This window comes from Hyla sarda, chromosome 7 (assembly GCF_029499605.1).
Source record: "Hyla sarda isolate aHylSar1 chromosome 7, aHylSar1.hap1, whole genome shotgun sequence".
NCBI lineage: Eukaryota > Metazoa > Chordata > Amphibia > Anura > Hylidae > Hyla > Hyla sarda.
In genome coordinates this window covers 44,098,538-44,121,924 of record NC_079195.1, presented here as the reverse complement: position 1 = coordinate 44,121,924, position 23,387 = coordinate 44,098,538, and the positions used below count along the sequence as shown (strand labels likewise).

The following is a 23,387-nucleotide window of genomic DNA, read 5'->3' as shown; positions in this document are numbered from 1 at the left end:
TTTTTGGTTTCTGTCTATGGAGGACTTTGATCGAGTCTTTTTTTGGACGCTGGCACCACCATTGTTTGCTGGACTAGATAAGTAGTGCTGCATTATTTTGGGACTATATATATATATATATATATATATATATTTATATAAAGTTTTTTCCTGGAATACCCCTTTAACTTTTTACATAGGGAACTCCAATGAATCATGGAAAAACTTTTAAAACTCAGCTCCCCAAGAGTAGTGCGAAATATATAGACTCATTTCTTTATAAACTTACTATTAGATAAAGGGCAATCACACATTAGAAATATCTGAGAGTTTTGCCTCTGCCAGCAATAACTATATAGGAGAAGTTGTCTAGTGAAAGGCAATTAAGAAATAACATGAACGCTGGTGGCAGAGTTCACAACATGAAGCGCCTACACTGAATTGAAAGCAGGCGCTGTGATCCTTTTTCTTCCTTTCTTTTTAGGCCCCGATTAAACCTGTTTTTTAACTTATCAAACAAAAAAAAAAAGGTTGTAATGTGTGATCAGTGTCAGAAATGTGTAAGCTGGGGAGGAACCCATCACTTCAGTACAGTAGGATGAGGTATTAAAGGGCACCCACCACCAGGTTTATAGCGCCATTTATATTCAAACAGGGAGCGCTGCTAATCAGGGAGAAAGGGGACACAGTACAAGGTCCCATAATACGCAGGATTTAGGAGAGTCCCAAAGTTTGAATGTTCACAACGTGATGACAAATCCCAGCAATATATCATGACTTGAAATGGCCATATGTGGTTTCCCGACCGCAGGCAAAAACGTGGTCGACCGCGTTTTTGCCTACGGTCGGGAAACCGCATACGGCCGAAAACGAAGCCGACCGGAGGCTGCGGTTCACTCCGGTCGGCTCATAGACATGCATTAAATATGGTTGCCGAATACGGCTGAGTGCGGGCGCCGCGATTAAGCCATAAACCCAGCATGGATTGTAGGGAGAATAAGGGTGCATTCACAACACGTTTTTGCAGTACAGTTCCCGTATCAGGTTTTTGATGAAAAACGGATTCCTCAAAACCTGACTAAACTGTATCAAAACGTGTGTACAAATTTCAACCCGTATACAGTTAAAAACCATATACGGTTTGAAAAATGATGTCCGGTTGCATCTTTTTTTTAAGAAAAAAAAAGTATACGTTTTTAACTTTTCACTCCATTTTGAATAAAGTTTCACTTGTTTGATTGAAATTCCAAGAAACAAAACTGTGCAAAGTCAAAAACCGTATGGTGAAAACCGGATGGAACCGTACACACATACAGTTCTGTACGGTTCCCATTGACTCCCATGTTAAAAAAAAAAAAACATACGGTTTAATACAGTTTTTCACCCGGACCAAAAACCGTGGTAGACTACGGTATTGAGTACTGGAAAAAGAACTGACAAAACCGTACAAGATGCAAAAAGGGACACAACCTGATGCATCGTTTGGCATACGGTTTTCAATGGAGAGTCAATGCATACGGTTTTCAATATGGTTCTGTACGGTTTTCACATTGGAAATGTATACGGGAACTGTATTGCAAAAACGTGGTGTGAATGCAGCCTAACTCTGTATGTACTGTATGCCATGTGGCACTGCACTAGGGAGCCATACAGCCTCCGTGCTCTGCCGTATAGTCTCCATGCACAGGTCATGTGCTCGAGCCCTGATGGAATTGGGTAGAGGAGACAACATGGAGTCTCTATTCCATTTCATAGTCTAAGTGACTGCATTCTATCTTTCTTGTTTTTTTCTACATAACTAACTTCTGAACTTTTGAACTAAGAGACGATGGGTACCTTATCTTCAAGAATGCAGACACTCTTATCTTTTTTCTATCCCAGATGCGTCCTTGAAACAATGGTTCATTATATTTGAGCTTAAGCAATGTATATTTTGTATCTAACTTTCTTCTGCGAAAGATTTATGGTTTTCCTGTGTTTGTACAATGTAGAGTTTACTGCGCACGCCTAATTGAAAGTGGGCTATATAAAATACTCTTGAAAAGAGGGCTAGGCCAGTTCTGCCTTCAGCTTACAGAGACAACACTTGTGTTTGTGTCATGATTTTGAATGGCAGGTAGCGTTGGAAGGAACGTTGGGCGACTGCAGCCCCATAAAGGCTTTCCACGCACAAATTGGGCATCCGCCGACAGAAGACGTCTCGGCCTTTGGTGTCGAACCTAACAAGCCCTAAGTAACAAAAACCACAAAAATCTAAGGTTTTGCAAACATTCATATCCGCTAATCTGATCCTTGTAGCACTCAACAATAAGATGAAGCTTTGAAGCGGAAGGACCGAGTTTCTTACTGTTATCCAGGTTTGGAATAATTGGTTTCTTTATCTCTTCACGTTGCAAGAAAAGTAAGGTGTTGTTCACATTGTCATCTTGAACCGGTATATGGAGTACCACTTACCAGTCCGTCAGAACGACAGTAATTTAGCGGAGAGAAAAATAGTGCATCCACAATTTAATTTCTTAGATAACTCCAGTAAATGACTGGATCCCTGAGGAATGCCATTCCAGTCAATGGGATCAGTCGGGCCGGGTGTGTCAGTTGTGCCGTTTTGGGGCCATTCAGCGTAAGATAAAGCAGTCTTTCCCAACCAGTGTGCCTCCAGCTGTTGCAAAACTACAACTCCCAGCATGCCCGGACAGCCGAAGGCTGTCCGGGCATGCTGGGAGTTGTTGTTTTGCAACAGCTGGAGGCACACTGGTTGGGAAAGACTGAGATAAAGAGCCAAACAGACACAGAAGAGGACGGAGCACAGCAATGGCAATGTGAACTTAGCCTAAATGAACATTTTAAAATTATCTGCATTTCTGCATAGATTACTATATTATAAAACGTAGCTGCATGTCTTTAAGGGTGCGTTCACACGTCGGAATTCTCGCGGATGAATTCCGCAAGTGGAGCTTCCACCTGGCGGCCGCCGCCGGATGTACTTTGGCACTAGGGCCGCGAGGCACTGAGCCGTCACCATTGACAGCTATGCAGTGCTCGCAGAATCCGCGCAAAGAATGAACATGTTCTTTCTTTGCGCGGAACACTTTCAGCGGCGGAAATGTCCGCCGCTGAAATTCCGCAGTGTGATCGGGTCTCGCGGAAACCCGTTCACACTAATGTTAAAGTTCACACCGCGGAATTCCGCCCGGAAATTCCGTGGGAATTCCGTAGTGTGAACGGGGCCTAATAGATCCCATTGAGTCAACATCCACAGTGCAGGGAAAAAACGTAAGTGGACCCTTGAACTGAATGACCCGCAGATTCCTATTTAGAACCCCTACCAAACAGTTCCTGCAGCTGCACAAAAAAATATATATATATTAAAACTACATTAAAAGGGGTACTCCAGTGGAAAACATTTTTTTTTAACTAACTGGTGCCAAATAATTAAACAGATATGTAAATTACTTCTATTTAAAAATCTTAATCCTTCCAGTACTTATCAGCTGCTGTATACTACAGAGGAAGTGGAGTTGTTGTTTTCTGTCTGACCACAGTGCTCTCTGCTATGGGGATTTGCACCTACTCTGGACAGGACAGAGGTGTCAGCAGAGAGCCCTGTGGTCAGACAGAAAAGAAATTCAAAAAGAAAGGAACTTCATGTGGAGCATACAGCAGCTGATAAGTACTGGCAGGATTAAGATTTTTAAATAAAAGTAATTTACAAATCTGTCTAACATTTTGGCACCAGTTGATTTTTCCACCGGAGTACCCCTTTAAGGGGGACTTATGAACCATTCATATGTGTTTCAGTTCATCAATATTTCTGTAATGCCTTCGCGTGCACAGCTCATAGGGTTGCTATAAGCACTCAAATTTGGTGTTTCCAAAACAAAAATATTCTTCTTTCCAACTGTTGTGTGGTTTGTGCAGTCCCATGCTTGTCTTTTCTATCCACAGAACCTTTTTTGGAATTTTCTCCATTTGTAGGTAATTTGTTTAAAGGGGTTCTCCGCCCCTAGACATCTTATCCCCTATCCAAAGAGTAGGGGTTAAGATGTCAGATCACCAGGGTCCCACCGCTGGGGACCCCCGCAATATAGCAAGCAGCACCCACCTGTAACTTCTTCCGGAAGCGCTGGAGGATCTCAGGCTAATTCCTCCCGACCACGGGGACGGAAGATCGTGACGTCACGACTCCGCCCCGTGTGATGTCACGCCCCGCCCCCTCAATGCAAGTCTATGGAAGGGGGCGTGACGTCCGTCACGCCCCCTCCCATAGACTTGCATTGAGGGGGCGGGGCATGACGTCACAAAGGGGGCTGAGTCGTGACGTCACGATCTTCCGTCCCTATGGTCGGGAGGAATTAGCCTGAGATCCTCCAGCGCTTCCGGAAGAAGTTACAGGTGGCGGGACCCCGGCAATCTGACATCTTATCCCCTATCCTTTGGATAGGGGATAAGATGTCTAGGGACAGAGTATCCCTTTAAGCATGGATTGAGGTGCATCAGATCTTAAGCAATGCTTTTGTAGCCTTTTTCTAGTTAAATTTATCTGTTATCTTCTAAAAGTTTTTTGCACCGAGGCTTGGTTCGTTCACACTAAGCAACCTATCTTGAAACGGACAGATCTGTCAATAACCTAGCTTTGTGTGCAATTGAGCAAAACACCCATGGAGACAATTCACTCTTGGAGAGGTCAATGGCACACACGTGTTTTTATCGGTGGCATGCACTCATTTTTTTTTATCCACTCTTTTATCCATTGTTTGGCATTGCCATGCTTAAAATGTCTTTATGTGTATAGCTTCTGTATTTGGCTCACAAATCTTTCTGTTCTGCTGCTCATTCATTCTGACATCCCCTGCTCAGGAAGAGGCATGTCTGAGGCAAGCACTGAGCATGCCCTCACTCACCATGCATTCACTTCCTCCCTGAGTCTACTGTGCTGTGCTGGTCTCTTCATCCAATCATAGTAACATAGTTTAAGGTTAAAAAAAGACATTAGTCCATCAAGTTCAACCTAAAACCCTACTTTGTTGATACAGAGGAAGGTAAAAAAAAAAAAACATGAGGCTGATGCCAATTGCCCCATGACAGAAATAGTACTACTCCTCATGTACACATACAACTAAAAAGTCACCTGAAAGTACAGGTATGCAGAGGTACAGCGGATGCCCCATGTATACAGACTCCATTAAGCTTAACTCAAGCTTTATTGTGGCCTTGTGCCCATAACTTCTGACATCTGAGTAAGCCTGTACTTAAAGGGGCACTCCGCCCCTAGACATCTTATCCCCTATCCCAAGGATAGGGGATAAGATGTCAGATCGCCGGGGTCCCGCTGCTGGGGACCCCCTGGATTTACCATGCAGCACCCACCTGTAGCGGCTTCCGGAACTGCTGGAGGTCCTCAGGCTGAGTCCATCTCAACCACGAGGATGGAAGATTGTGATGTGGTCGAGATGGACTCAGCCTGAGGACCTCCAGCGGTTCCGGGAGCCGCTACAGGTGGGTGCTGCATGGTAGATCTAGGGGGTCCCCAGCAGCGGGACCCCGGCGATCTGACATCTTATCCCCTATCCTTTGGATAGGGGATAAGATGTGTAGGGGCGGAGTACTCGTTTAAGGCCGATGAGGGGATATGAGTATTTGTTTCTACTCTGGACAGTTCCCGAGGCAGGTGTCATCAGAGAGCACTTAGACAGAAAAGAACAACTTCAGCAGCTCATAAGTACTGAAAGGATTAAGATTTTTTCAATAGTAAGTTACAAATCTGCTTAACTTTCTGGAGCCAGTTGATATATATAAAATAAAAATAAAAGTTTTTTTTTCCTGGATAACCCCTTTAAGACCAGGCCAGAACCTGACATTTTCCCCGAGCTGCTCAAAGCAAAGAAAGGAAAAAAGTCTCCATTACAGCTCTAGTGATAAGAATACACAGACAATTACATCGCCTGGAAATGAAGCAGAAGAATTATGATGTGGGCTTAGAACAGTAGACAGCTTTACCTTCTTATTGTTGGGATCTTTATTGTGCCGTAATATATTAAGGTGCTTAGTAAACAGGGCTGCAGTTAATATCTGTCTCCATTATACATTACATATGCTGTAAACTCATAAAAGTTCCATGTAAAGCACTGTGATTCATTGCTGCCATGGCGCCTTTATCACTCTGGAATACTGTGCTAACTAATACGAGCAAGTTAAAAGGTTCTAATACTACAGCACTGCTATATATGCCATGACATTGTTATCAGCTGGGGTCTGACCTCTGGGACCCCTGCTGATCTAAAGACGTGAAGGGATGAAAGTCCCTTCGTGTTTCTCCTATGTGGCATCAATCCCGACTACCTGCTGTGTTGGTAAATGTAAGAAAGCTCTACTCAAGTAAAAGGGGCTGTGTCGTAAATCCCAGCACAGTAGGGGGCCAAGAGCGTCGCAGTGCGGGAGGAATCAGTGAAGAAGCCGCAGTGCTTAAAGGGGTACTCCGGGGGGAAAAAACTTTTTTTTTTTCTCTTTAAATCAACTGGTGCCAGAAAGTTAAACAGATTTGTAAATGAAGAGAAAAGATATGTGCAGCTCCCAATTATATAACCAACCGAGGACAAATGGGTAATGCACCTATACCTATGGTGCCAATATTGAAATAAATAAAAAAGACCAAAATACCCAGACCTCAAGGAAGGTATACTAAATAATAAAAAATAAAATAAAACTGTAATTAAAGAACCAAGGATCGTGCTTCAATTATGATAAGGTATAAATTTTATTAAAAATAATATGACTGATAAAAAGTTCCACCTCACAAGGGGCCCCTGTGAGAGTGGTATACAATCACCTAAAATGAATGGACTATCACTCATAACTAATTAGTGTTACAGAATGTACTACTATACTGATACCGTTACAGGTTAAATGGTTAAGGCAAGATATGCCGGGAAATATTAGGACACTTTAATTGCTGGAAAGTCTCTTAGAAATGAATCTTTTTCACTGTAGAGATGGTTATGCAATATTGAGACAAGTTCCTCTTAGTAAATGGAAATGAAACAATGTTCATTGTGTTAAACTGGGGGAATGTGAGAGGTCACAGTAATTCGCTTCTCTGTCACTGTCTCAGGACAAATAGCCGGCAGCTTTGTGGTACATTACCGGTCCTTACAGGCCTCTATGGCAGGACTTTCCATCAGCGAGTGCCATCTCTAAAAGTGTCCATCCCCGACGCCCGCCAGCGCTGGGACCCGGAGATACCCCACCTGCAGTGACCATCTAAGGCTGGGTTCACACCACGTTTTGTTAAATACGGTTCCCGTATACGGCTGGGAGGAGGGGGTGGGGCTTAATCGTGGCGCCCGCACTCGTGGTCGACCGCAAAAACGTGGTCGACCGCGTTTTTGCCTACGGTCAGGAAACCGCATACGGCCGAAAACGAAGCCAACCGGAGGCTGCAGTTCACTCCGGTCGGCTCATAGACATACATTAAATACGGTTCCCGAATACGGCTGAGTGCGGGCGCCGTGATTAAGCCCCGCCCCCTCCTCCCAGCCGTATACGGGAACTGTATTTAACAAAAAGTGGTGTGAACCCAGCCTAAGTGCTAGATCCATCCAGCCTCACGGGAGTCTTCCGCTGCAAGGACCGGTAATGTACCACAAAGCTGCCGGCTATTTGTCCTGAGACAGTGACAGAGAAACGAATTACTGTGACCTCTCACATTCCCCCAGTTTAACACAATGAACATTGTTTCATTTCCATTTACTAAGAGGAACTTGTCTCAATATTGCATAACCATCTCTACAGTGAAAAAGATTCATTTCTAAGAGACTTTCCAGCAATTGAAGGGTCCTAATATTTCCCGGCATATCTTGCTTTAACCATTTAAGTGCATCTTGCCTGTAACTGTATCAGTATAGTAGTACATTCTGTAACACTAATTAGTTATCAGTGATAGTCCATTCATTTTAGGTGATTGTATACCCCTCTCACAGGGGCCCCTTGTGAGGTGGAACTTTTTATCAGTCATATTATTTTTAATAAAATGTATATCTTATCATAATTGAAGCACGATCCTTGGTTCTTTAATTACACTTTTATTTATTTTTTTGTTATTTAGTATACCTTCCTTAAAATTTGTAAATTACTTCTATTAAAAAATCTTAATGCTTCCAGTACTTTTTAGGGGCTGTATACTACAGAGGAAATGTTTATCTTTTTGGATTTCTCTTATGTCATGACCACAGTGTTCTCTGCTGACCTCTGCTGTCCATTTTAGGAACTGTCCAGAGCAGCATATGTTTGCTATGGGGATTTTTTCCTACTCTGGACAGTTCTTAAAACGGACAGAGGTGTCAGCAGAGAGCACTGTGGTCATGATGTCAGCAGAGAGCTAAAACGAAAATAATTTTCTCTGTAGTATTCAGCAGCTAAAAAGTACTGGAAGGATTAAGATTTTTTAATAGAAGTAATTTACAAATCTGTTTAACTTTCTGGCACCAGTTGATTTAACAAAAAAACAAACAAAAAAAAGGTTTCCATCGGAGTACCCCTTTAAGGGTGTAATCCCAGGTCTGGCTTTTTAGGCCTATTCATAGGTTACGGGGCTCCTCTGTCCTACCTTGTGTCCTGGATTATAAAAACATCCAAGCTCTGTTCTATGCTGCTTTCATAATTCCAACCACAGTGAGTGCGAGCTACGGAAACAGTGTAGAACAGCCCACTTGGTTGTCTTCTTAATCCCAGCTTAAACTCTGGCCCCAAAAATCAGGTCAGACAGGGTCAGAAGATCCCAGGCGTCAGGTTACTATGTCGATCGAGAATTTCGTCCTGGCGCCTAGGTTTCTGTCATCACTTTTTATTAACCACGTGCGACCCATGACATATATTTATGTCATCGTCCAGGTGAGGGAGTATGACGCACATTCGGGGACCGGATCCACGTCATACCCAGCAGGTCCAAGCTTCTAGCTATCGCTGACACCTGTCAGGATTGATGGCCAATCCGTCATTTAAATGTCGTTGCTTAAACAGATATGGTACACATACCTGGTGGTCTAATGGTTTCCGCTCAGTTCTCAGGACTAGTACTAGGCCTTAGGCTCTAGCAATAGAGCACTGATCTAATAGAGCAATGTAATGCATAAGCATCAATATAAGCAGTCAAACAATTGCTTATAATAGGCCAAAAAGTATAAAAGAAGAAAACTTTAGAAAAAATATATACAAAAATAATTACCCCCTTTTCTAATATTTCAAATAAAAAAGTAAAATAAAATAAACATATTTGGTAGAGCCTCCTTGCTTGCTCTTACCTCTTAACCCCCTCTTTGACTGATCTACAAGCCTTGGTACACAAAACAGGGATGAGGTGAGGGCAAGCATGGAGGTGTGCCAGGCTGTGACACAGGAGCAATTTAGCCCCACCTTCTTAACACTTGGCTTAAACGGGTACTCCGGCCCCAAGACATCTTATCCCCTATCCAAAGGATAGGGGATAAGATGTCTGATCGCGGGGGTCCCGCCGCTGGGGACCCCCGCAATCTAGCATGCAGCACCCACCTGTTAGTACTGCCGGAAGCACTGGGGGTGTGACAGCCCCTTTGGATAGGGAATAAGATGTCTTGGGGCCAGAGTACCCCTTTAAATATAAAAAGGTGATTTTATAAGTTTGGCAACCCCCATGAGCTTCAGGAAAGGTACAGCTTGCCTTATAACCTAAGGCTAGGTTCAGACTGAGATATTTCCTAGCAGAATTCTGTTTTGCTGTCAATGGGTTTCCACTGAATAGTGCACAATACGGAATTTCAGCAGCAAAAATTCCACTGCCAATTGAATGATCTTGCTTGTTCTTTTGGTGGAATCTGCACAAAATGCATTGCCATCTATGGGGACGGCAAGGTCCACGTGGTTCTAGTGCCAACGTATACAGTCGGTATAGACCATCCCTCAGAATCTCGGGACAGAATTTTTCTGGACTGGAGATTCCAGCTATCCAACAGTGACTGCAGCTCTTAGCAGTAAATACAGCCAACAGATTCCCTTTCAGTCGCTTTTTTACTTATACTTTTAGTCCTACTAGGGGATTCGATCAAGTGATCACTTGATTGCTTGCAAAACATACTGCAATACGAATATAATCTGAAAGGTTTCCTAGTACACCCTGTCTTCAGTATGCTCTGAATGTTCCCCATTTATCTCTAGAGGATGTGAAAATTGCAAAAAATAAATAAATAAAAAACACCACCATGAAAGACTTGTAAAAACACAAACACAAATTAAAGAAAAACTGAACACTATTACTGATGATGAATTATAGCCAATGTTAGTGTCCAGAACTGCATTCACTATTCTGCAGGCTTCAGAGTTGAAGTATCATATTTATTTTAAAATTCTGGAAAAATTAAGAACCTACAGTAAATATACCAGGAACTATTCTCCCTATTTCTTAGAATAGTTCCCTGACAACAACCTGGTTACAGGATGCAGCAATGCTGAAACTCCTAATCTGTGGAAGAAACCACCAGCAATTTAACTGCAGTGCCCCCGGAGGATAACAGGAGCATTACAAAGTTCTTAATGAATTTAATGGGCTGACTGTTTAAGGCAGTGGTCTCCAAAGTGTGGAACCCCAAATGTTGCAAAACTACAACTCACAGCATGCCTAGACAAGAAAACTGTGGACCCCCAGATATAGCAAAACTACAACTCCCAGCATGCCCGGACAGCCAAACTGTGAATACCCAGACTTTGCAAAATTACAGGTCACTGGGATTTGTAGTTTTGTAACGTATTCCAGGAATTTTTTATTTATTTAACTATGTTACAGGGACTGTAAAGTTAGTGTAGTTCATAATATAGTGTCTGTACCTGTGTGTGATGGTTTTCTCACAATTCTTGGGTGATTTTCACCCCAATATTTATTTTTTAACATTTTTCCCAGGTTGCAATGCGGCCGAGACCTGACTCACTAGTCAGCTGATGACATGGAGCCTGTCTGCTTCAATGGGTGGAGGGATCGCTTGGTGGGAGAGGGATCAATCTACAACTAATGCAACAGCTGCAGGCACCCTGATTGAAAACCACAGGTCTTTTGAATAGATGCAGCTCATTTATGTTTCAATGGGTGTGGTGGCTGATGTGTGGGAGGGAGGAAAATGGAATTATGGGATTTGTAGGCAAAGAAAAAAAACTCAAAAAGGAAATACCAGTTAACAAACAGCTAGCCACAGTGTTATGGTAATCTCACAGCATAGCCATTTATCTCCAAGACAAGCGCAGATCCTTCCTAAGCATGTCCATTACTGCCTGCCAGGTACATACTAAAATCACCTCAAGGTGGATAACCCCTTTAAACGAAGACCTAGTATGTCCAGCATTACACTAGTGGTCTCCAAACTGTGGATCTCCAGTTTTATGACATCTGTAGTCCAGAGTTTGGCTGCCCAGACATGGTGAGAGTTGTAGTTTTGCGCCATCTGGAGTCCACAGTATGGAGATTACTGGTCTAATGCATGGACATGCTTGGTCATCCACAAATAGACTCTTATTGTATCCCTCCTCTGCAGAGGATAATAGATGAAGGTCCTGAATGGGAAATTCCCTCTCTTTACAGCGCCCCCGGGGGAGAGAAAGAGCATTACAAAGCTCTTTCTGAATTTAAAGGAGATGTTCGGCGCAGACTTTTTCTATTCTGTCCGGCCCGGGCTGCAAAAAAGAGAAAACAAACTTTCACTTACCTCCATATGTTCCTGTGGAGCTCCGAAACAGCTGATTGGTCGGCCGGGCAGTTTACTTCCTACTTCCTTTAGCCCGGTAGGTCACACAGCACTTCAGCCTATCACCGGCCGCAGCGATGTCCCGCCTTGGCCGGTGATAGGCTGAAGCGCCGTGTGACGTGCTGGGCTAAGGGAAGTAGTAAGTAAACAGCCCGGCTGACCGATCAGCTGTTGCGGAGCTCCGGGGGAACATATGGAGGTAAGTGAAAGTTTGTTTTCTCTTTTTTTGCCGCCCGGGCAGGACGGGATAGAAAAAGTTTGCGCCGGACATCTCCTTTAATGAGCTGAGTGATTAATGCGGTGATCTCCAAACTGTGGACCCACAAATGTTGCACAACTACAACACCCAGCATGTCTGGAGAGCCAATGGCTGTCTGGGCATGCTGTGATTTATAGTTATGCAACATCTGGAAGTCCACAATTTGGAGACCACAGGTTTAATGCATGGACATGCTTGGTCCTCCGGAAAAAGATTCTCATTATATCTCTTCTCTACGGGCCTACTTGGGGACCTCCTTCTCTATTCCTTAAAGGGGTACTCCGCTGCTCAGCATTTGAAACAAACTGTTCCGAACGCTGGAAGCCAGGAGCTTGTGATGTCATGGCCACGTCCCCTCATGACATCACATCCCGCCCCCTCAATGCAAGTCTATGGGAGGGGGCGTGACAGCTGTCACGCCCCCTCCCATAGACTTGCATTGAGGGGGTGGGGCATGACATCATCAGGGATAATGACATCACGAGCTCCTGGCGCCGGCTCCAGCGTTCGGAACAGTTTGTTCCAAACACTGAGCAGCGGAGTACCCCTTTAATATTCTCTAATAGTGTGTATGAAAATTGGGCTTGAAGAAACAAGCAAAGAAGATTTTGTATAGTCCAAATGCGATACGTGAAAACAGCTTGTGTTCTCCAATCTTGGGATTATTGGCAATTCATCCCCTAGCCGGATGAAAACCTGCAGGAAGCGTCCTCATATAGTGTATTAATTTCCCCGGCTCCTTCCTCTCCCACAGATGTGGCTTCTGTAATATCATAAGGACCCGAGGCAGCTGCGTCACCGCACGCTGGAGCAAATCATAGACCCCGGAGACTATCGCCGCCTGAAATAGCAATTTTGTCGCAAACAAGTGAATCATAAGAGAGAACGACTCCCAGAAGACAATGTGTATGGAGCGAGGAGATGTGTGCACAGGATTACAGTCTCTGATGTGATGGACACTGGGCCCCGGGATAACACTGTAGATGCAATAAAGCTACAATGGCTGTCAATCATCTGCAGAAGAGACCCCCCCTCCCCAAGTAACCCCAGGGGTCTGTGATAGGACACGGATATTAAAGGGGTTATTGAGGAAAAAACTTTTTATATATACAATATATATATATATATACTTTTTATAATCAACTGGCTCCAGAAAGTTAAACAGCTTTGTAAATTACTTCTATTAAAAAATCTTAATCCTTTCAGTACTTATGAGCTGCTGAAGTTGAGTTGTTCATTTCTGTCTAAGCGCTCTCTGATGACACCTGTCTCAGGAACTGTCCAGAGTAGAAGCAAATCCCCATAGCAAACCTCTTCTACTCTGTGCAGTTCCCGAGACAAGCAGAGATGTCAGCAGAGAGCACTGTTGCCAGACAGAAAAGAACAACTCAACTTCAGCAGCTGATAATTATTGGAAGGATTAAGATATTTTAATAGAAGTAATTTACAAATCTGTTTAACTTTCTGAAGCCAGTTGATTTTATATATATGTATATATATATATATATATATATATATATATATGTGTATAAAAAGTTTTTTCCTGCCCTTTAATATATCTTTAATGGAAACTTCAAATTCCCTGTATAGTCATGAAGTATTCCCCTCTACAACTGTTACAAAACTACAACTCCGGGCATGATGGGAGTTGTAATTCTGCAACAGCTGGAGAGCTGCAGGTTGGGGAATGCTGGTGTGCTGTATACTGTGTGTACATTAGATCAGTGTTTCCGAACCAGTATGCCTCCAACTGATGTAAAACTACAATTCCCAGCATGCCTCATGCTGGGATTTGTAGTTTTGCAACATTATAAGATTCAATATCATTCTAGAATGCAGTAAGCTCTTTATCTCCCTCTATCAAGAGCTTAAAGGGGTACTCCACTGGAAAACATTTTCTTTTAAATCAACTGGTGCCAGAAAGTTAAACAGATTTGTAAATTACTTCCATTAAAAAACATAATCCTTCCAGTACTTATTAGCTGCTGAATACTACAGAGGAAATTCTTTTCTTTTTGGAACACAGAGCTCTCTGCTGACATCATGACCACAGTGCTCTCTGCTGACATCTCTGTCTATTTTAAGATCTGTCCAGAGTAGGAAAAAATCCCCATAGCAAACATATGCTGTTCTGGACAGTTCCTAAAATGGACCGAGATGTCAGCAGAGAGCACTGTGCTCGTGATGTCAGCAGAGAGCTCTGTGTTCCAAAAAGAAAATAATTTCCTCTGTAGTATTCAGCAGCTAATAAGTACTGGAAGGATTAAGATTTTTTAATAGAAGTAATTTACAAATCTGTTTAACTTTCTGGCACCAGTTGATTTAAAAAAAAAATAAAAATAAAAAAAAAGTTTTCCACCAGAGTACCCCTTTAAAGGGGTACTCCACTGGAAAACATTTTCTGTTAAATCAACTGGTGCCAGAAAGTTAAACAGATTTGTAAATTACTTCTATTAAAAAATCCCAATCCTTGCAGTACTTATCATCTGCTGTGTAATACATGGGAAGTTATTTTCTTTTTGGATTTCTTTTCTGTCTGATAACAAGTGCTCTCTCTTTTGCTCTGTACAGTTCCTGATATGGACAGAGGTGTCAGCAGAGAGCACTTGTGGTCAGGCAGAAAGGAAATTCAAAAAGTAAAAAAGAACTTCCTGTGTATTATACAGGAGCTGATAAGTACTGGAAGGTTTGGGATTTTTTAATAGAAGTAATTTTCAAATCTGTTTAACTTTCTGGCACCAGTTGATTTAAAAGAAAAAGTTTTCCAGTGGAGTACCCCTTTAACCTCTTCAGGACATAGGGCGTATGGATACGCCCTGCATCCCGAGTCCTTAAGGACCGAGGGCGTATCCATACGCCCGTGGGAATTCCGTTAGAAAAGTTAGAAAAATGCAAAATTTTCACATTTTTCATCAAATTTGGGGATTTTTCACCAAGAAAGGATGCAAGTATCAACAAAAATTTACCACTATGTTAAAGTAGAATATGTCACAAAAAAACAATCTCAGAATCAGAATGATAACTAAAAGCATTCCAGAGTTATTAATGTTTAAAGTGACAGTGGTCAGATGTGCAAAAAACGCTCCGGTCCTTAAGGCCAAAATGGGCTCCGTCCTGAAGGGGTTAAATGAGCACTATCACTTTAACATGTTGTAGAGGAGTGTTAGCCAACCAGGGTGCCTCCAGCTGTTGCAAAAATACAACTCCCAGCATGCTCGGACAGCCGAAGGCTGTCCGGGCATGCTGGGAGTTGTAGTTTTTGCAACTCCCAGCATGCAGTTCAGCCAACGGAGATTAGTGATATACTGTTTCATCCACTTGGCAGATGAGGTTCAATGTGGATAAATGCACGGTTAAAAATCTGGATACTAATGTGCACTACAGAAAAGCATGCAATGTCAGGCAGCTGCTTCTAAGGCCAGCAGGTAGAGATGAGCGAACTTACAGTAAATTTGATTCGTCACGAACTTCTCGGCTCGGCAGTTGATGACTTTTCCTGCATAAATGAGTTCAGCTTTCAGGTGCTCCGATGGGCTGGAAAAGGTGGATACAGTCCTGGGAGACTCTTTCCTAGGACTGTATCCACCTTTTCCAGCCCACGGGAGCACCGGAAAGCTGAACTAATTTATGCAGGAAAAGTCAGCAACCGCCGAGCTGAGAAGTTCGTGACAAATCGAATTTACTGTAAGTTCGCTCATCTCTACCAGCAGGATATTGTCATATATCAGAAGAGGCATGGAGGGACAGGGACATAATACTACCCCTTTATACAGCATTGGTACGACCTCATCTGGAATATGCTGTTCAGTTTTGAGCACCAGTTCATAAAAGGGACGTTCTAGAGCTGGAAAGGGAACAGAGACGCACAACAAAATCTAATAGGGGTAGGGAACATCTTAGCTATGGGGAAAAAATGTAAGGTATTACATTTGTTTAGTCATGAGAAGAGACGTTTAACCCCTTAAGGACTCAGCCCATTTTGGCCTTAAGGACTCAGACAATTTAATTTTTACGTTTTCATTTTTTCCTCCTCGCCTTCTAAAAATCATAACTCTTTTATATTTTCATCCACAGACTAGTATGAGGGCTTGTTTTTTGCGCGACCAGTTGTCCTTTGTAATGACATCACTCATTATATCATAAAATGTATGGCGCAACCAAAAAACACTATTTTTGTGGGGAAATTAAAACAAAAAACGCAATTTTGCTAATTTTGGAAGGTTTTGTTTTCACGCCGTACAATTTCTGGTAAAAATGACATGTGTTCTTTATTCTGAGGGTCAATACGATTAAAATGATACCCATTATTATATACTTTTATATTATTGTTGCGCTTAAAAAAAATCACAAACTTTTTAACCAAATTAGTACGTTTATAATCCCTTTATTTTGATGACCTATAACTTTTTTATTTTTCCGTATAAGCGGCGGTATGGGGGCTCATTTTTTGCGCCATGATCTGTACTTTTTTTTGATACCACATTTGTATATAAAAAACTTTTAATACATTTTTTATAATTTTTTTTTTAATAAAATGTATTAAAAAAGTAGGAATTTTGGACTTTTTAAATTTTTTTTCGTTCACGCCGTTCACCGTACGGGATCATTAACATTTTATTTTAATAGTTCGGACATTTACGCACGCGGGGATACCAAATATGTCTATAAAAAATGTTTTTTACGCTTTTTGGGGGTAAAATAGGAAAAAACGGACGTTTTACTTTTTTATTGGGGGAGGGGATTTTTCACTTTTTTTTTACTTTTACTTTTACATTTTTTTACATTTTTTTTTACACTTGAATAGTCCCCATAGGGGACTATTCATAGCAATACCATGATTGCTAATACTGATCTGTTCTATGTATAGGACATAGAACAGATCAGTATTATCGGTCATCTCCTGCTCTGGTCTGCTCGATCACAGACCAGAGCAGGAGACGCCGGGAGCCGCACGGAGGAAGGTGAGGGGACCTCCGTGCGGCGTTATGAATGATCGGATCCCCGCAGCAGCGCTGCGGGCGATCCGATCGTTCATTTTAATCGCGAACTCCCGCAGATGCCGGGATCTGTATTGATCCCGGCACCTGAGGGGTTAATGGCGGACGCCCGCGAGATCGCGGGCGTCGGCCATTGCCGGCGGGTCCCTGGCTGCGATCAGCAGCCGGGATCAGCCGCGCATGACACGGGCATCGCTCCGATGCCCGCGGTTATGCTTAGGACGTAAATGTACGTCCTGGTGCCTTAAGTACCACCTCACCAGGACGTACATTTACGTCCTGCGTCCTTAAGGGGTTAAAGGGGAACTCCGGTGGAAAACTTTTTTTTTTTTTTTATCAACTGGTGCCAGAAAGTTAAGCAGATTTGTAAATTACTTCTATTAAAACATCTTAATCCTTCCAGTACTTATTGGCTGCTGAATACTACAGAGGAAATTCTTTTCATATTGGAACAGAGTGCTCTCTGTTGACATCTCTGTCCATTTTAGGAACTGTCCAGAGCAGGATATGTTTGCTATGGCGAATTTCTCCCACTCTGGACAGTTCTTAAAATGGACAGAGGTGTCAGCAGAGAGCACTGTGGTCATGATGTCAGCAGAGAGCTCTGTGCTTGTGATGTCAGCAGAGAGCTCTGTGCTCCAAAAAGAAAATAATTTCCTCTGTAGTATTCAGCAGTTAATAAGTACTGGAAGGATTAAGATTTTTTAAAAGAAGTAATTACATAGAAACATAGAATGTTTCAGCAGATAAGAACCTATTGGCCCATCTAGTCTGCCCAATAATCTGAATCCTATCAATAGTCCCTGGCCCTATCTTATATGATGGATAGCCTTATACCTACCCCTATTTTATATGATGGATAGCCTTATACCTACCCTTATTTTATATGAAGGATAGCCTTATACCTATCTCTATCTTTTATGAAGGATAGCCTTATGCCTACCCTTATTTTATATGAAGGATAGCCTTATGCCTATCTCTATCTTTTATGAAGGATAGCCTTATGCCTACCCCTATTTTATATGATGGATAGCCTTATGCCTATCCCTATCTTATATGAAGGATAGCCTTATGCCTATCCCTATCTTATATGAAGGATAGCCTTATGCCTATCCCTATCTTATATGAAGGATAGCCTTATGCCTATCCCTATCTTATATGAAGGATAGCCTTATACCTATCTCTATCTTATATGAAGGATAGTCTTATGCCTATCCTTATTTTATATGAAGGATAGCCATATACCTATCCCTATCTTATATGAAGGATAGCCTTATACCTATCTCTATCTTATATGAAGGATAGCCTTATGCCTATCCCTATCTTATATGAAGGATAGCCTTATACCTATCCCTATCTTATATGAAGGATAGCCCTATACCTATCCCTATCTTATATGAAGGATAGCCTTATACCTACCCCTATCTTATATGAAGGATAGCCTTATACCTATCTCTATCTTATATGAAGGATAGCCTTATGCCTATCCCTATCTTATATGAAGGATAGCCTTATACCTATCCCTATCTTATATGAAGGATAGCCTTATGCTTATCATTCCATGCATGTTTAAACTCCTTCACTGTATTTGCAGTGGCCATCTCTGCAGGAAGGCTATTCCATGCATCCACTACTCTAATTTGCAAATCTGTTTAACTTTCTGGCACCAGTTGATTTAAAAAAAAAATAATGTTTTCCACCGGAGTACCCCTTTAAGGGGAATATGATCAACGTATATAAGTATACAAAAAATATGGCAAAAAACTGTTCCAGGCGAAACCCCCTCAAACAACAAGGGAGTTCTCCCTCTGTCTAAGGTTTAGTCTCAAGGGGCGACAGGCCTTCTTTACCAGACTTGTGAATTTATGGAACAGTCTACCTCAGGAATTGGTCACAGTAGAAACAGTTGTGGGCTCCAAAACAGGGTTAGATACATTCCTAGAACAAATCAACATTAAAGGGGAACTCCGAGGGAAAACAAATGTTTACAAGTCAACTGGTGCCCGAAAGTTAAACAGATTTGTAAATTACTACTATTTCAAAATCTTAAGCCAAACAGACACAGATCAGGACGGAGCACAGCAATGGCAATGTGTGAACTTATCCTAAATTAACATTTTATAATTATCTGCGTTTCTGCATAGATTACTTATAAAACCTAGTTACATGTCATTAATAGAGCACAGGGAGTCAAAAAAAGGGACCCTTGAAAACGGAATGACCCGCAGATTCCTATTTAGAACCCCTACTAAACAGTTCCTGCAGCTGCAAAAAAATAAATAAATAAATATTTAAACTACATTAAAGGGGTACTCCGGTGGAACACATTTTGTTCTTAAACTAACTGGTGCCAAAAAGTTAAACAGATTTGTAAATTACTTCTATTTAAAAAAAATGTATCCTTCCAGTACTTATCAGCTGCTGTATACTATAAAGGAAGTTGAGTTGTTCTTTTCTGTCTGACAACAGTGCTCTCTGCTGACACCTCTGTCCGTCTCAGGAACTGCCCAGATTAGAAGCATATCCCCTAGAAAACCTCTTCGGCTCTGGACAATTCCTGACATGGACAGAGGTGTCAGCAGAGAGCACTGTGGTCAGACTGGAAAGAACTTCACAAATTTTTATGTAGTATATCTGGAGCATACAGCAGCTAATAAGTACTGGAAGGATTAAAATTTTTAAATAGAAGTAATTTACTAATCTGTTTAACTTTCTGGAACCAGTTGATTTGAAAACAATTTTTTCCACTGGAGTACCCCTTTAATGCTCACGCAGAAATATAGAAATTTTTAATTTTCAGTACCTGTCACTAAATAAACTTTTCCCTAACTGTGTTCCCTAACTACTCCTAACACCCCCCCCCTTAAAAATGGGGGATTGCGAATGAGTTTGCATTTGCAGAGCCCTGCTTGTCCTCAGTGTACAGAGCCCTGCTTGTCCTCAGTGTACAGAGCCCTGCTTGTCCTCAGTGTACAGAGCCCTGCTTTTCCTCAGTGTACAGAGCCCTGCTTATCCTCAATGTACAGAGCCCTACTTGTCCTCAGTGCACAGAACCCTGCTTGTCCTTAGTGTACAGAGCCCTGCTTGTCCTCAGTGTACAGAGCCCTGCTTGTCCTCAGTGTACAGAGCCCTGCTTATCCTCAGTGTACAGAGCCCTGCTTATCCTCAGTGTACAGAGCCCTGCTTGTCCTCAGTGTACAGAGCCCTGCTTGTCCTCAGTGTACAGAGCCCTGCTTGTCCTCAGTGTACAGAGCCCTGCTTGTCCTCAGTGTACAGAGCCCTGCTTGTCCTCGGTGTACAGAGCCCTGCTTATCCTCGGTATACAGAGTCCTGCTTATCCTCAGTGTACAGAGTCCTGCTTGTCCTCAGTGTACAGAGCCCTGCTTGTCCTCAGTGCACAGAGCCCTGCTTGTCCTCAGTGCACAGAGCCCTGCTTGTCCTCAGTGTACAGAGCCCTGCTTGTCCTCAGTGTACAGAGCCCTGCTTGTCCTCAGTGTACAGAGCCCTGCTTGTCCTCAGTGTACAGAGCCCTGCTTGTCCTCAGTGTACAGAGCCCTGCTTGTCCTCAGTGTACAGAGCCCTGCTTGTCCTCAGTGTACAGAGCCCTGCTTGTCCTCAGTGTAGAGCCCTGCTTGACCTCAGTGTACAGAGCCCTGCTTGACCTCAGTGTACAGAGCCCTGCTTGACCTCAGTGTACAGAGCCCCGCTTGTCCTCAGTGTACAGAGCCCTGCGAGGTATGCGAGTGAACACAGCGCTCTCGCCTGTCTGATTGAGAGGCAGGGAGCTGCGCTGAGCTGGTCATGTGCTCAGCCAGCGGTTGCGATTTCGGGGTCACTGCCAGGCCGACGTGAATCCAATATCAATAAAAATGTTTGCGGCCAGGGACTCCTAGGGAGACCACAGGTGGACAGATTTTCAAACACAAAATACATATAAAAGAAGTCAAAACTTTTAATTAAAACCAATGAGAAACCAGTTTAATATTGAATAATCTATGACATATTAAAAAAATCTTTGATGAAAGGTACTCTTTAAATATCCCAATATTGATAGCCTATCCTTAGAGTAAGTCATCAAGATCAGATTGGGAGGGGAGGAGGGATCTAAAGCCTAGAAGTCCACGATCAGCTGATTGAAGAAGCCCCATGTTCCCTATTACCTTCATTGTTTGCCAGACACAACTCCATACATTTAGTAGTGGTTGTGTCTGAGGGATCAAGTTACATGCTGCCCATATGAATTGGTGAAGTGTCTACTGGCAATCCACTGATCAGCTGATTCAAAGGGGCCCTCAAATGCAGCATCCCCTTCATTGTTTGCATACATTAAGTATTGGCTGTGTCTGACATTGCAGTTCAGTCCAATTCATGTGGTAGCAGCAGTGCCAGGCTCAGCCACTACTAGATGTACAGTTCTGTGCATGGCAAACAATGAAGGGAATGTGGCACTTGCAGTCCTTTCAATCAGCTGATAGGTGGGATGCCAGGAAACAGACCTCTTCTCCCCTTTCCATGAACTGGTATAGGCAGCATGTAACCTGATCCCTTAGGCATAGCCGCTTCTAGATGCACAGTTCTGTGCAAAGTAAACAATAAGATTGTAGTTTTGCAACAGATCAGGTATCGCAGGTTGAGGATCACTGGATTAGGCTGGGTTCACACTACGATTTGAACTACGGTTCCCGTATACGGCTGGGAGGAGGGGTGGGCGTGGCTTAAGCACGGCGCTCGCACTCAGCCGTATAGGGGAACCGTATTGGGCTGGGTTCACACTACGTTTTGTCCCATACGGGAGCGCATACGGCAGGAGGGAGCTAAAAGCTCGCGCTCCCGTATGTAACCGTATGCGCTCCCGTATGCCATTCACTTCAATGAGCCGACCGGAGTGAAACGTTCGGTCCGGTCGGCTCATTTTTGCGCCGTATGCGCTTTTACAACCGGACCTAAAACCGTGGTTGACCACGGTTTTAGGTCCGGTTGTAAAAGCGCATACGGCGCAAAAATGAGCCGACCGGACCGAACGTTTCACTCCGGTCGGCTCATTGAAGTGAATGGCATACGGGAGCGCATACGGTGACATACGGGAGCGCGAGGTTTTAGCTCCCTCCTGCCGTATGCGCTCCCGTATGGGACAAAACGTAGTGTGAACCCAGCCTTAAATGTCTGTCTATGAGCCGACCAGAGTGAACCGCATACGTTTTTTTTTAACATGGACGTCAATGGGAAACACACATGCATACGTTCCATACGAGAAAAACGTATACGTTTTTACTTTGCACATGCGCATTTGAATCCTAAAGTCCCCACCCAAGACCCCTCCCATTAAAAATGGACAAAATTATCAAAAACGTATGGGTTTTTTTCTATAAAAACTGACGGAACTGTATGCACTTTAAAAAAACAGTATACTGTTTAAAAACGCATACGGTTTACTTTTTTTCCCCATACTGTTCCATCCGTTTTTTTGCCATACGGTTTTCTTTAGAAGAACGGATTGAAAACAGTATAGCAAAAACGTGATGTGAACCCAGCCTAACATAATTTGGCGATATGCAATCTGCAGGTCTGGAGAACTACACTTACCAGCATGCACTGGCGTGTTGCTAGAAAGCAGAGCATGCTGGGAGTTGTAGTTTTACAACAGCGAGAGAGTCACAGCTATAAATTTATAATTGTCTAGTGATCTGCAATCGATTTAGGAACTACATCTCCCAGCATGCACTGACTCTCTGCTGGCTAGCAGAGCATGCTGGGAGTTGTAGTTCAACAGCAGCTGTTGCAGAGCTCTACTTTCTACTGGGATAAGTCGGTGCCTGTGGAGGTGGAGGAGGCTCCCTGTTCACACACATCAGGTAATTTATGTATGTATGTATGTGTATATATATATATATATATATATATATATATATATATATAAACGCACGGTGTTACCTGCCGGCTCCATGCTGCTCCGCACCGGACTCTTCTTAGCCCCTCCGTTTATGGTTCTGTCAGGTTAGCGTTGTTCAGTTGTCATGGTAACGAAGGAGCACGAAGCTCCTACGGAAGCCCGGCGGGAGCCAAAAAGGTTTACAGCAAGATAATTGCGAGCGGCCCATCGGTAATTCCTGCAGCTCAAACGTGGCAGCCGGGCGGGGTGTGCGGCAGAGCCGAGCGCACAGGTGAGGCCGTACTGTCTGGTTATAGGTTCTATTACAGATGGATATCCTCAAAAGAGCCTGAATTAGGGGCGTGTTCACACGTGTAGGATCTGCTGCGTATTTCAATGTATAAATGACTGAACGTAGCATCAAATCCGTAGTGTGCCCTAAGGGTATTGTTCACATGAGACTGAAATGGTGCAGCTTTCATGACTCCCCTATTGAAGTTAATTGGGGGGAAAAAAACGCAACA

General features: G+C 43.0%; 2 protein-coding genes across 7 annotated transcripts in view; one reads left to right on the top strand and one right to left on the bottom strand.

Annotated features, from left to right (window-relative positions):
* FANK1 (fibronectin type III and ankyrin repeat domains 1) overlaps positions 1-23,073 on the bottom strand; it is a 136,067-nt gene extending 112,994 nt beyond the window's left edge. The window contains exon 1 of one of the 4 annotated variants that reach the window (XM_056532995.1): positions 22,926-23,073. In XM_056532995.1, coding sequence (XP_056388970.1) covers positions 22,926-22,938 — 13 coding nt within the window. In that variant the 5' untranslated portion in view covers positions 22,939-23,073. Of the gene's footprint in view, positions 1-4,081; positions 4,207-22,925 lie in introns of those variants that run through there. The other 3 variants (XM_056532994.1, XM_056532996.1, XM_056532998.1) reach the window with 3 other exon arrangements.
* Positions 22,829-23,387, top strand: part of DHX32 (DEAH-box helicase 32 (putative)) — a 93,539-nt gene continuing 92,980 nt past the window's right edge. Inside the window, exon 1 of one of the 3 annotated variants that reach the window (XM_056532988.1) lies at positions 22,829-22,846. The gene's annotated coding sequence lies outside the window, so the exon portion shown is untranslated. Of the gene's footprint in view, positions 22,847-23,058; positions 23,156-23,387 lie in introns of those variants that run through there. The other 2 variants (XM_056532986.1, XM_056532992.1) reach the window with 2 other exon arrangements.